Source organism: Neopelma chrysocephalum, unplaced genomic scaffold (genome assembly GCF_003984885.1).
Source record: "Neopelma chrysocephalum unplaced genomic scaffold, ASM398488v2 Primary Assembly neopelma1_43, whole genome shotgun sequence".
NCBI lineage: Eukaryota > Metazoa > Chordata > Aves > Passeriformes > Pipridae > Neopelma > Neopelma chrysocephalum.
This window is the reverse complement of record NW_020897702.1, coordinates 22110585-22124652: the sequence shown is the minus strand read 5'-3', so window position 1 is coordinate 22124652 and position 14068 is coordinate 22110585. Positions and strand designations below refer to the sequence as shown.

General features: G+C 44.2%; 1 protein-coding gene and 1 long non-coding RNA gene across 2 annotated transcripts; one reads left to right on the top strand and one right to left on the bottom strand.

Moving 5' to 3' along the window:
- Positions 1-542: 542 nt before the first annotated feature.
- Positions 543-12728, bottom strand: CLNS1A (chloride nucleotide-sensitive channel 1A). The gene is made up of 7 exons (XM_027677600.1): positions 12565-12728; positions 10323-10459; positions 7919-8029; positions 7053-7163; positions 6446-6619; positions 3941-4025; positions 543-1338 (listed from the first exon to the last, which is right to left on the bottom strand). Exons 1-6 carry the CDS (start codon positions 12711-12713, stop codon positions 3958-3960), a joined length of 750 nt encoding a protein of 249 aa, XP_027533401.1. The 5' UTR covers positions 12714-12728; the 3' UTR covers positions 543-1338; positions 3941-3957.
- A 15-nt stretch (positions 12729-12743) lies between these two features.
- LOC113964853 lies at positions 12744-13706 on the top strand. The gene is made up of 2 exons (XR_003533318.1): positions 12744-12941; positions 13552-13706. It is a non-coding gene; the product is annotated as an uncharacterized LOC113964853 (long non-coding RNA).
- Positions 13707-14068: the final 362 nt, after the last annotated feature.

Sequence of the window (14068 nt, the reverse complement as noted above, 5' to 3'; positions counted from 1 at the left end):
ATTCCTAATGAATATTCAACAAAGGGTGCTTATAATTACCAGGTACCTTGAAACCAGATCACATCCTAATGTGCTAAGCTGGGCAGGACCACTCAATACAATTCCAAGAGTGTAGGGCCAGTAAAGAAAACTGTTCATATACCAACACCACAATATCCCTCAAAAAGAATCACAAGTCAACTTCAAATCAAAGGAAAACAGCAGTTTGTTATCAGACTTTCAATACTGGGGGGGAAGTGGGAACAACCTGAATTTGCTGACATTGCCCCATGGCAAAAACACCACCCCACAGAGACATGAAACGGGAAAAGCTGCAGCAGGACCAAGATCTTGGCAATCTAGGGCCAGGTTCCTCAGTTTGGGATGTGTCAGACTAATTCTATCACAGGCACACACTGCAAATATTCCACCCTTTTATCCTCACATCTGGGTAAATGATGAAAATGGCTTCACTGGAGGTTTTTTGTTACAGAAGAGAGTGCTGAAACTCAAGGGCTGAAGCTGTTTGCCGAAGAAAAGGACTGAGAACTACAACACAGAGCTGGTTGTGAGATACAAAAATCTTAGTTTATTTAACAATGTTAACATTTAATATAAAGACACAAAACAGTTCTCTTTCTCCGGACATTACAGACTTTATTCCATCTCCTCTACGCCCAAACTCTGCTTCTCAGAGAAATGAAAGGGATAGCACTGAAATGATAAAGCCAGTTACTTGAGGGGCTTTTAATTTAGCTTTGCTTTTAATCCTTGGCCAACCCTATTTCCTTTTAGTTGTCACACTTCTATTTCCATTCTACACCATGGAGTCAATGAACAGGTAAAAAAATATGGAAAATTCCAGGACAATCTAAAATTCTGTTCTACTTACAGTTTTATTTCTCAAGTCCTAGAACTCCTACAAAGGCTTCTTTAAAAGGCCAGAGAGGTTGTTCAGAGAGTGAACCCATCCCTGGAAGTGTTCCGTAGCCACGTTGGGATGGGGTCCTGAGCAACCTGATCTACTGAATGGCATCCCTGCCCATGGCAAGGGGGGTTGGAACTAGATAATCTTTAACTGGGATGTTCCAACCCAAATCATTCTGTGATACTATGAAATGACCCCGATTAGCCCCATTCAAGTGTTAGATGCAAGAGGTTTTATTGTTTTTGTTTGTTTTGCTTTTTTTAAATAACTCCATAGTGGTCACAAATGTCAAACCCTGTTTTAAACAACTCTAAAAGCATTTATTGACCTAGATGTCTAAGCTTAGGTCATTAAAAAAAAAGGTTAACTCCCGATAGTCACTGCAATGCCTTCGGTTTTACAGCTTATTCTGGAAGTGCCACAAGAGGAATCTGAAAGACACAAGACACCCAAGTTTACATAACTGGCATTAAAATAAAAGAATATTAACCTTTACAGAGTAGTAACTCTGTTGTTTGCAGTCAGAGGGCAGCACTTTACTGCAAACCCACTAATTTTCAGAAGGGCTGAGCATCTTTGCCTTTGGCAGCAGCTCCAAACTGAGGTCAGCTAAGGACAGCATGTGCTTACAGCATGCACTAGGGTGCCCTGGCAGACCCCGCTGCACCGCCACACACAGACATATCGGTTGCTTAGGAACAATTACTGCAGCCTCGTGATGCAGCAGACAAAACACCTCTTCTTGCAAGAACAGTGGAAATATCCCGCATCAACCATCAGCAAGTCTTCCAGGAGCTTCAGCAGGAGACTGTCACATCCCATTTGAGTAACGAGCAGTGACACACAACATGAGCGTCCCACAGGGGCAGAGCTTTAGAGGCAAGAGCACTGTGCTGCTCTTTATAGGGTCACCAACAAGATGTTCATGTAGATCGTTTCGCAGTTCAGGAGGTTAAAAGGGCTGAGCTGTTCCACAGAGTACCCATAAGATCACAGCAGGCTCCCTCTCCATCCTTATTTTCGGAGTGCAGAGCCAAGGCACCCTCATGCTCAAACTTGTTAGCACGGTCATTAGCACAGAGCTCCAAGAGTGTCCTTGTCACTTTGCACCTTCAGCTATGTATCGCTGCCTTAGATCCTAGATTTCTGAACTTACTTAAATTACATCAACACACTCAGGCTGGTGGTTACTTAAAAAGGGCCACTGCATTCATGGCTCCCGAACTGCCACCTGGAGCAACGTCACTGCCAACACCTGACACTGCACATGCAGGTCACTTATCTGCTTGGACAGGGATCAGCTCCTCAGCTCTGATCAGCACAAGCAAAAGAGAGAAAGAATCCCTCTCCAGTCACCTATCACAGCATTATTCTCCCACAGCCATGTGCTGCACCATGGAAGGCATGGAGTAAGCAGCAGGAAGAATTCCATGACCAAAACTACTTCTTACTGGGTGTATTTTGCGCTTTGCTAGAAGATCAGTCTACAGCACTTCCACCAGCACTTTCAGACTCCTTAGAGATCTGCTATCAGCCATTAAGTCTCCTTAATCCAGCTCAAGTTTAAACCCGGATAATAAATAAAGCACTCAAATCTGAATTTTTCCACAGCATGATTTTTTTTTTTTAATAAACCAGAGGCCAGAGTAATCTTGGAGATGGAGTCATTGGAGCCAAACTTTCCATTCACTCTCTAAGAGTGTACTTGATCTACAGCTAAAGGCTTTTCTTTAATTTTGAAGTCTGTCCTTTACCAAACTGGGTAACCATCCAGTGGCAGGACAACCAGTATCTGGACTTTTTTGGAAGAACTCGTCTCTGTTCTGTGAAGTCCTTCCCAGGGTAGAACTGTGACTGCAGAAAAGTTTGAGCTCTTACACGATAAATACCAATTCAGCACCACTGGCAGTGGTTGAGGTAAGAGAACACAGAACTACTCTGAGACTTTCCGAACTGCAACAACAAAGAAAAGCAACAGAGGAGGAAAGCAGCTGTGCATCACCCCTCTGCAACAGCCTTACTCGGGGACTGTGGCCTCTTTCTCAGTGACACTGTAAGCCCCAATTAACTACTTTCCACTGACTTTTTTCAGTGTGTCATCTTCCTATTTGTGGCCCTTTCCTCCTTCCTCCTCCAAGTTTCTAGCTGTCTGCTCCACAACTGTTTTCTCTGGCGTTTCAAGTGGGATAGTGTGACACTCACTTTAAGGTAAGGGCTGTCAGTCTCGCTTACGAGAGAGGCAGAAGAACTGGGACCTTGCAGCACCACTGGAGCACCACGTGCAGTCTGTGCAGTAGTGATCACAACCCCTGCTGTGCCTGTGCATTTCCACAGACAGCCCCAGAAAAAGCTGCTCTTCCTCTCGCACACAGCACCAGCAAGGAAACACTGGCACATCTTGTAGCTAATAACAGGAGAAAGCAGCACAGGTGATGGTAGGCAAGAGGGCACACTGGCACAACCACCTGAGCAGGGTGTTGCCTGTAAGCTGTGCGGTCCTGACAGCAATCCCATCCAGACTGCACGGTAACTTTACCAGGAACTGCACAGTACTTTACCAGGAACTGTTCCTGCTCCGCTAACAGTGAAGGAAGAGATGGACTTTCAGCACTATGAACTGTCCTGCCTCCCTAAATGGCCTGTGAAATCCTGCACACTAAGGGCAAAACATACTAAGGACAGTAACTTCCCAGGGATGGCTCCAGCATTCGTATACCAGTATCTAAGAGCCTTTGAGATTGGACAATTCTTAAATCAACTAAAGGGCTGACCTGTCTTCCAGACAGGCATATCCACACAGGTTGCCTCTGCAGGGTGATGCCAGTAGGCATTTTGGACAGATCATTGAACATCTTTCCACACTTGTGCTAACTACAGTTACCTTTTCCATCCTCTAAATCATCATCATCATACTGATATGATCATGAAACATTTCCCAAAGGAGATCTGGGATCACATACATTACACACATCACTGAGAGGGAAGGCTCTGCAGGACTGAAAAGCACTGCTGTTGGAAGTCAGAGGAACTTACAGCAGCGTAGGTCCTCCTCAGTGATCGACTTCTGCGTCTTCAAACTGCCCGGCGACTACTGGTGCTACGTCCACCTCCATCCCATCTGAAAGAAACAGCCAATGCTCTGTAACCAAGTGGATGATGTTTTCACAGAAAAGAGTGCAGATGCCCTCTGCTGACAAGAGGTGGCAAAGACAGAAAAATCCTCTGAACTCCTGAAAGCAGCTTAAGAAAACACTGATGTGCTCGCAAGTTTCTGGGTTTGTTCCAGGTCTACTGGTTGGTCACTTAAAGATGTCACTGCTTCCTACAACCTCACCTCACCCTGTCTTATTGAATGACTTAAACACTGGATTAAAACTATTTCATGTTTTAAATGAAGTTTCAGTGTAACAAATGGTGTAACAATTCCTTTGTATACCTCTAATTATGCTCTAGCAAAAAGAGGTTAGATCCTGTTCTGAAACCAGTTTCAACAGTCATCAAGTTGAAAAAAAAGAACAATTGCTCTATGCCACAATGTCAAACATTAATGTAATTCTGAAACTGAGCAGCCCTGGGGAGATTTATAATTGCAGAAAACCAAGCAGCAGTACCATAGCAAATAAGATTAGGAAAATAAACAAATCTGATGAAGATGACTGAGACATGTGACATACTTGCTGTTCAATTTATATTCATTTTCAAAATTTTGGGGTTCAGAAACCTGACTAAATTTTCAAACAAAGGGCACTGCTAAAACAGGAGTGTATCACCTAAGGTTGTCTTTACATTACATAAATTTATTCGAAGTTGCAGAACAAAGAGAACCTGTAAACAACAAACAAAACAGGTAAGATTAAAAAAATCATCCCTGTGGATGAGAACAAGTTAGTTATTATTTTGTTGACTGTTCTACACAAGCTGATTGCTAGAAATCCACAACTGCTGCATCATTCTCCATCTTTCAAAAACATCAGGGCATATTAAAAGCACTGCAATTTATATAGATTAAAAAAAGCAATGCTACTAAACTGCTTCCCTATTCTTCTCCCAAGTAATATATTGCTCCATTGAAAACAGGATGCAGAAAAGGCAAAGCCTGAGAGATCCATTTTTTTTCACCCAACAGAAAGAGATTTTACTCCTTAAATACATATTTGAACAATCAGTAGAATTAAAAGACAGAATCCTTCAAGAAAACAGATCTTCTTTTTACATCTCTTTCAGTATGTTTCATTGTTTCTGAATTCACCCTGAACTCTGTTAAGACAATTATTAACTTACAGTTTAGGGTATTAAAAAACCAAACAAAAACTACAACTCAGCTAGAGTAGAAATTGCTTCCTAATCCCAGTGTAGACTGACAAGTTTAATTTTTTTTTAATCCTAAATCCACTTCACTCTACCACTATTCCAGGAAATCATACCGGTAAGAATCAAGCATTCTTAACACAGCAGTGCTCACTCTCTAACAGAGCAGCCCTCACACAGCTGGCAACACCCTGCCTTGTAGGGCCATAGGCATGTGGGTGATACCTTTTGCAGTGAAGTGTCACTCACACCGTCATACTTGCTCTGTCCTTGTGTTTATGGATTAGCCAGATTGGAGAACCACTGCTTTCACATCACAGAATCACAGAATGGTTTAGGTTGGAAGGGACCTTGCAGCCATGGGCAGGGACACCTTCCACTAGACGGGGTTTCTCAAAGCCCCATTCAACCTGGTATTGAACACTTTCAGGGATGGGGCTTTCACAGCTTCTCTGGGTAACCTGTGTCAGTGCCTCACCCCCCTCATGGTAAAAAATCTTTTAGCATCTGAATCTCTCCTCTTTTGGTTTGAAGTGATTCCCCTTGTCCTATGGCAACTGGCCTTACCAAAAAGTCTGTCCCTATCTTAAAGTACTGAAAGGCCTCAATAACATGTGCCCAGAGCCTTCTCTTCTCCAGGCTGAACAACCCCAACTGTCTCAATCTGTCCCCATAGGAGAGGTGCTCCAGCCCCCTGATCATCTTCATGACCTCCTCTGGACTCGCTCCAGTAGGTCCATGTCCTTCTTATGCTCCGGACCCCAGAGCTGGATGCAGTACTCTGGGTGGGGCCTCACCAGAGGGAACAGAGGGGCAGAATCACCTCCCTCAACCTGCTGGCCACACTGCTTTTGATGCAGCCCAGAATATGGTTTTCTGGGCTGGGATCCCACATTGCTAGCTCATGTCCAACTTTTGAACCTCCAGCACCCCCAAGTCCTTTTTGACAGGGTTGCTCTTAATCCCTTCATCCCCCAGCTTGCATCAATACCAGGAGTTGCCCCAATTCACGTGCAGCACTTTGGACTTGGCCTTGTTGAACCTCATTAAGTTCCCATGGGCCCACTCCTCAAGTCTGTCCAGGTCCTTCTGGATGGCATCCCATCCTTCAGGAGTATCAACTGCACCCCTCAGCTTGGTGTCATCTGCAAGCTTGCTGAGGGTGCAGTCGATCCCACTGGCTATGTCATTGATGAAGATATTCTTTAGTAAAACAAAAGAATTTCTTACCTTCAAACTCCCTTATCGAGTCCTCTGTTCTCACTCCAGCCATGTTGTACTGAGTGCTGACAGACTGGGCTAACATGCCTTCTAACCTCTCCAGCGTGGCCTGACCTTCTGCAGTTAAATGTGACAATCCTTCTTCGTACGTGTAAAAGCTTGGGATGTCACCTTGTTCTAGCTCTGCAAAAACAAGTTTGTGTTTATCAGACCTAAGTTTAGGAGCCTGCAACATGCAGGGGTGGAGGAGTAGGACATCAGCTAGGCAAGTTATGCTCAGATTAACTGACTGAGATAAAAAAGCTACTTCCATGAGGTACAGAATGTACACAGTGATGTGAACTGACCACACTGCAGCATGGGCACTGAACCTGGGCTAGCACAGCCACTGGGCACAGGAAAGCCTGCTGTTTGCATCTGTGGCCTTTTGAGAACCAGAACAATGCTTTTGCTGAATTCCTGTGATTTGTGACAGCTAAACTACACATTACCTGCAGATTTATGTGTTTCTATACTGTGTCTGTGACAAAAAGAATGTTTTGGCAAGACGAGTAATAAACAGATACCAGGCGTCCAAATGCTGACAGGTATTTCAAAAGAAGCAACTGTTACCAACCGCGAGCCTCAACATCGTACTCGTCCCCTTCGTAATCGTTGTCTGAATCGTCATCATCCGGGTCTGGGTGCAGAGCTTGGCATTCACACATGGCTGAAAACATGGCTTCCACTGCAGGAACACAAGTGAACACAAACCTCCCTTGTTTCTACACCAATACCCCAAAACAACAGGCAAGAAATCCTGGACTGAGTGATCAAAGAGATTAAGAATATTCCTTTAGCAGAACCACCACTGAATTCATGTTCGAAAACATCATCTCACAAGTCAGCAGCCATGCAGGAAACAAATCGTGTTTCCTAGATCCCAGCTTGGTGCTTTATCCTCTTAACAGCACTTCTCCATAACTTCACTGATGATAAAGGTGAAATGGACTATGGACAATTCCACCTGTGGTTACCCCCTACAGGAATCCTTGCAGGATCTCATTCATCAGATTCTTAAAACTTGAATCCAACTGTAAGCACCACACCAGACGAGATATGACTGCTTTCCAGTGGTAGTGTCTGGGTATTAACATTTTCCTAATGAAATTGTCGCTGACTCAAATATCACTGAATTAGTAATTTAAAAGACATTTCCCATACGTGTTCTCTCCAAATGTATATAAGCGAGACTGTTCATGTCATGTATTTATACTCAACAGTCTCTATTTTAAAGCACTGGAATTTTCCTTGAGAAGCAGCTGCTTGAAATATTCCAGCTTCAAGCCAGATAAAAAAATTTGCTTTGTTCTTTTCAGCACACAGGAATCAAGGAATTAAAAGAAGGGCACTGAAAAATCATGGCATTTATATCTCTGTACCCCACTGCCTTCCACATATAGCCAGGACTTTAAACTAAGACACAAATTCCCCCTCACTTACAGGCTGATTTGTCACTAGGTACAAATCGGAATTCTGCAATCGGTTCAATATCGTCATCACTGTCGTCGTCCTCCTCCTCCCCTTCAGCCATGGGAGCCTCTTTTGTTTCCTCTTTAGGACATTGAAATATTTAAGAGAAATGCATTTATTTAGTTGAAAAAAAAATAGAAAAAGAAAGAAGTCACATTTGTTTATTCTTTCAGGAACACACGTGTAATCAAATCAGAAACCTGGACACAACCTGACAGAGGCACAAAAAACCCCACCCTGTTCTCCCAGAAAACCCCATGAGATTCCAGGACTCACATGGACATATGAGGTCCTCTCACAGCACCTTGACAGCACTTGCAACGCACACAAAAACTTCTCTATTTATAATTTTATGACTTGAGATTTCTGTAATGGTCACACAATGTATTCATGCACCTGAGGAAAATTGCCTGATCCTTATTAAAAACAACTGTGCTCATCCCCTGCCCCTAATTCACAGTTGTTGCCATTTACTTGCATAACACTACATGACTTTTTTTAAATCACATGAATTTTACAGATCCTTAACATTACTGTCATGAAATCAGCCACCTTCCAGTGTGGCCCTTCACAGGGGACTCTGACATTTACAGAGGATCTCTACTCCATTTCCAGTATTCCTAGCTGGCCAGCGAGATGTCAGAGGTAGAAAGTGCACCCAGAGCCAGTGACAACTGCGGGCAAGACGGCGCTTCCTGGCTTCTCTGCATGAATAAATAAGCAACAACATGGTGTTTTACTTTCTGTGAATATAAAAACCACAGAGATGGCTGCAGTTCGTCACTTTGTGGCTGGGGACACTGCACTGACAGCCTCAAAAGCGCATAACTATTTTCTACAGAAGAAGAGGCTGTTCCACTGAGAGTGGCTTTTATCACATACAAAACTGGCACCACCAAAAATATGAAGATGCCAAGAAGCTGCCAGCCAGCTGCCCCCAAAAATGTAGTGTGCAAAGGAAGCTACCCAATCCTTTTCCGACTGACACCCGCAGGCACAGCTTGTTACTGTTGAGTCCAGCTCTTTGTTTTCAATGGAGTCAACCTCTGAGTGCCTTTTTCTAAAAAAGGGGTGAGGACAAGGCACACACTCATAGAGAGCACAACAAAAACTTTCAGAGAAGAACAAAATGTTCTCTGCTCAACTGAGAATGAAGACTCCTGCAGCCAAGAAAGCAGAAAGGTTTGGGTTTAACACTGTTCAGCAGTTAAAACTGCAGACCAGGGCTAGACTTGAAAACTAAAATCTACTTGCTTTAGAAGATTTACTGTAGGCAGAGTACATATATATAAAAGAAAATTTACACACACAGAAGAAATACCACAAAAATCAGTCTATTAATGATTTCTAGATAAGAATTAACACATGATATCTGTATTTTTAAACACCATGATCAGAACTAATTAAAAGCTAGAAACAGTATCTTTCTTCAGACGAGGCTCAGTTTACTTCAAAATAACCCATTAAAGGAAAATGAGGAAGAAGAACCAAGAGGAGGATGCATGTTCTCTTGTTATTTGTAGTGATAGACTGTCAGAGATTATTAGTAACTTGAGAGAAGGAAATAATGAAGAGCATTAATAGCTTAGAAACGGCTCTGCCTCCTCAGAGTCTTGTCATTACTTTCTGGATACACTAAAAAAAAAAATTAAATGCCAGATTTTAACCTTTAACTATTATGACCAGTAGGCATGAAGGGGAAAGAAGACCTGCCCAACACTTAACACCCATTACTCTTCAATTGAGATGGCAGTTTATGACACACTTAAAATATTAACAGGTCTACCATAAGAAAAAAGATTAATACATCAAAAAACCCCCAATGAAACAGAAAGTTTGTTTTCTCGATATCAAAGCAAGAACAGCCCAAAAGGTGGGTTTTGTGGGCAATCTACAAAGATCCATTAAAGCCTGGTCACATGACCTATTGTCTTTTTTTGTTTTCAAGTAAGCTGTGGGAGAAAATTAATGAAAATTTCCAGGCTGCTGTGAAACAGCAGGAATCCATAAAGCCTGGAGAGGGCAGCAACATTAACATAAATTCAATAAAGAAAAAATTATACCCAAGCTGGAATCACAGGGAGACTGCAGAGGAACTAAATTGTTTAAAACAGTGTAACAGAGCAGCGAACTGATTCTAAGCATCTCCAGCTGTACACAGTCACATGCTGAGAGCAGAACTGTACAGAAGCATCTCCAGAAGAGTGCAAAGCTGTACTTTTAAGATAACTATACTTCGTAAAAATGAAAAAGAAAAGACAAGCTATTACTCAAATGAAGCATATAATTTTTAAAACCAACATTTACTCTTTTTGAAGAAGAAATCATGTCACTCAGGACAGTGTGGGAGCATCAAGGAACACTCTGGGCATACCTTCAAATTTGGCGTTCACCATGACATACAAGTGCTCCCTTGGGAAGGCGCTCAGGTCCCTGGAGACGGCATGTAAGCTTATGGTGGGATAATCCAAGGAGAAGCCAACTCCAGAGTTTTCCAGCCAAGACAGGCGACTAACAAGGAAGGTGGAGGGGGGGAAGAGACAAGTTACAAACTAACAGTGGTATCCACAGTACCTGACTCAAGCCTGCAGAAAAGCAAAACAACCCCAAAAGAGTAATTCTGGACAAGGCACTCTCCAGGCATGCATGGACCTGGACCTGCCCAAACAGGACTTTGCAATGGCATTAACTGTTGGCTGAGGTAAAAGAAACCTCTTCTCAAAGAATGTGAAGCTGAGCACCCCAAACACATCGCAGCTTTATCACATTTGTACTGAATGCTGAATTTCTCTCCTTACCTCTTCATTTGCTTCTCCCTGTAGATACCTATCATTCCAAAGATAACTACAGTGGTTCCAGAGTGTGATTTATAACTCAAACTATGCAATGTGGTTTTTCAAGACAAGGAGAACACTGAAAGGAAAGTCAATTCTAGAGAATTATAGATCTGATGTGAGTATAGCCTGGATGTATAAAAACAAACAGTTCTGTGATCAGCAGAGCTAACAAAGCCAGGTTATGGGTATTCCATCCCTTGCAACTTATCTGTATAACATCTGCTTCCCCCCATTTTCACTCTCATCCCTAACTAACCACAGCAAGAGACAGCACAGGCTGTCACCACTGGGCGCTGCCTCCTTCATATCAGAATGATCAACATCTTTCTAAGCCAATGAGAAATCACACTCAAGCTAGTTTTGGGTGTCTGCGATCAATGAGGTCACACAGTGAACAGAAATATCGATGGGCAGAAAGCGAGACCTCCACCACATGCAAAACCCAGCATTCATAAGCTTTTGTGGAGGGACAGAACCAATGGAAAGGTCACAGAAGACTCCGTGCCTTGGAAAATTTGGCTGAGAGCAAGAACTAGTGCAGTGGGAGCAAAGAATTTCTTTCCTAGCCGCAATTGGGCAGTCCTCAATGTTTAAAGCTGCTGACAGAGAATTAGCACACGGATCCAGAACCACGCTGTCCTCCTGGGTGCCCAGTTCTCCCACGGCATTCCTGCAAACACTGGCATTTTCTATTCATTATCAGCAAGTGACTATGGTAAAACCTCTGCAACATGCTCCAAACATGTTGAGAGGAAGGTGAAAGCCTTGTATTGTGCCTCACACAAAAATCTATTGAAAGCAAGTTACAAGGAAACTCAGCATTACACCTCTTGAGACCTGATGCTCCACGAACAAAAGCTCCAGTATCTGTGATCAAACTAAACAAAACAGTAAACAAAATTCCAAAGAGATTCTTCTCCAACACAACACCACTAACAAGCTCAGGTGGGGTAAAATATTGACCGTTTTATAAATGTTTCCTAGTCCAAAGGTTTTAAAAGACAATTCACTCCTCCATGCACAATCTAAATGACATTTTTGTTCTAACAATGCTCTTCTAGTGCAGAATACATTACGAGTATTTTCCATGGTCAAAGAAAATTATGTTAGTTTAATCATTAAGCTGTCTTCTTGAGCTATACAATGCAGAGAGGATTTAAAGGAGACTGTAAAGAGCTCAGATAACATCTTCCAGAATAACCAGACTGATTTCTGCCTAGTAAGAACATAGTCTCCACGTGATTAATGCAACATGAAAGAACCACAATAGCTAATAACAGCAGAAACCCAACAGCCCCATCCACTTCCCTGTGTTTTTCATAATAGAATGGTTTGGGTTGAAAAGGACCTTCATGATCATCTAGTCCCAAGCCCCTGCCATGGGCAGGGACACCTTCCACTAGACCAGCTTGCTCCTAGCCCCATCCAGCCTGGCCCTGAATGCACCACCAGTCGGGCTCCCTTGCCGCGCTGTTCCCTCTTGCCTTGTTTAAAACACCGTTTCGAGCAGGAACAGCGGGACACTCACACCGATGCCCCTCACAGCCCCCCCCCTCGAGGGCCTCCTCCACATCCTTATCCAAATCACCCACATCCCCCTTCGGGCAGGTCCCCTCAGAGGTGACCCCACAGGCCCCTCAGGGTTGAGAGCCTCTCAGGGAAGGCTCCCACCCGCCGGCCCCCTCAGGATACCCCGCAGCCCCCTGAGGACGCCCTCAGGGGCAGCCCCTCACAGCACGGCCCTCCGAGGGGTCCCCAGCGCCGTGTGTTCCCCCGTACCTCTCGGCGATGTAGAGGGTGCCGGCGCCCAGGCTGCGCCCCGCCAGCAGCGCCTCCGTGTCCGGCTGCTGGTGCCGAACGCCATCGGCCGGCGGCGGGAACCGCTTGAGGAAACTCATGGCGCCGCCACCGCCTCCCTGCTCCACCATCGCCGCCGCCGGAACAGGAACCGCGCTGCTCTATGATGCAATTCCCCCTCACAGTCATCGTGGATCCGCGGGGGAGGTGTCGGGTTGTCACCTCACAACCAGGGTGTTCCTTACGGTCGGACGTATGTACGTCCGGAGCGATGCGGGCTGTGTTCCAGGAGTGTCTCTGGCAGTTTTGGAGTGAAGTTTTCATGTTCTGGAAAAGAGAAGCAAAGGGGAGGCGCTGAGGTGATCGTTAAGGGCCAGAGCACCTCTGCCGTGGAGACGGGCTGAGAGAGTTGGGTTTGTCCAGCCTGGAGGAAAGAAGGCTCCAAGGACATCTTAGAGCCCCTTCCAGTATCTAAAGGGCTACAAGACAGATGGAGAGGGACTTTTGAGAAGGCATGGAGTGACAGGACAAGGGGTAATGGCTTTAAACTGTCAGAGGGCAGGGTGAGATTAGATATTAGGAAGAAATTCTTCACTGTGAGATTGGTGAGGCACTGGAATAGGTTGCCCAGAGAAGTTGTGGATGCCCCATCCCTGGAACTGTTCAAGGCCAGGCTGGAGGAAGGGGATTTGAGCAACCTGATCTAGTGAAAGGTGTCCCTGCCCATGGCATGGGGGTTGGAATGAGATGATCTGGAAGGTCCCTTTCAACCCAAGCCATTCCATGATTCTACAATTCTATAGTTGACAGTACTGGCTCCAGTCCTAAAATCATAGAATATCCTAAGTTCGAAGAGACCCACAAGGTCAAGTTAAGCTCCTGGCCATGCACAGGACAACCCAAAGAATCACACCATGTGTCTGACAGCATTGTACAAACACTTACTGAACTCTGGCATACCTATTTTAGCATGTAAGTCTCTGTTGGAGAGGTGAAAAAGGGAAAAACAAACACAGCAGCTTTTCAAGTACCATTTTCAGATGCTGGAAAGGGAATTTTAGGTGGATGATCAGCACCCAGTGCCTGATAGGTGCACACAGAGAATAAAAAGAATGTCACAAGTACCTGAATTGCCTAAAGAGTATTCAATTGATTTCCTTAAGCATTGATGGACTTGGGATCAGGAGCCCAATAGTACTATGATATGTACCTACCCGGGTGCAAACCCAGGTTCTTACAAACACAAACCAAATATGAACAGGATTAGGTCACCATCTTCCCTTCTCTGGACTTTCCTAGTTACAGTCTTGAATAGCAGAGAGCCAAAGCAGTGCATTCTGGGAAAGGAAAGTGTGTAAAGAAATCGGGGGAACAAGAATATAATGTGGTTCTCCTAGGTTCTCCTGAGCTTTTCACAATGCTCTGGAAAGCTTCTCAACCATGCCTACCCATTTTGGATTCTAATTATGCAAATAATTATTACTCA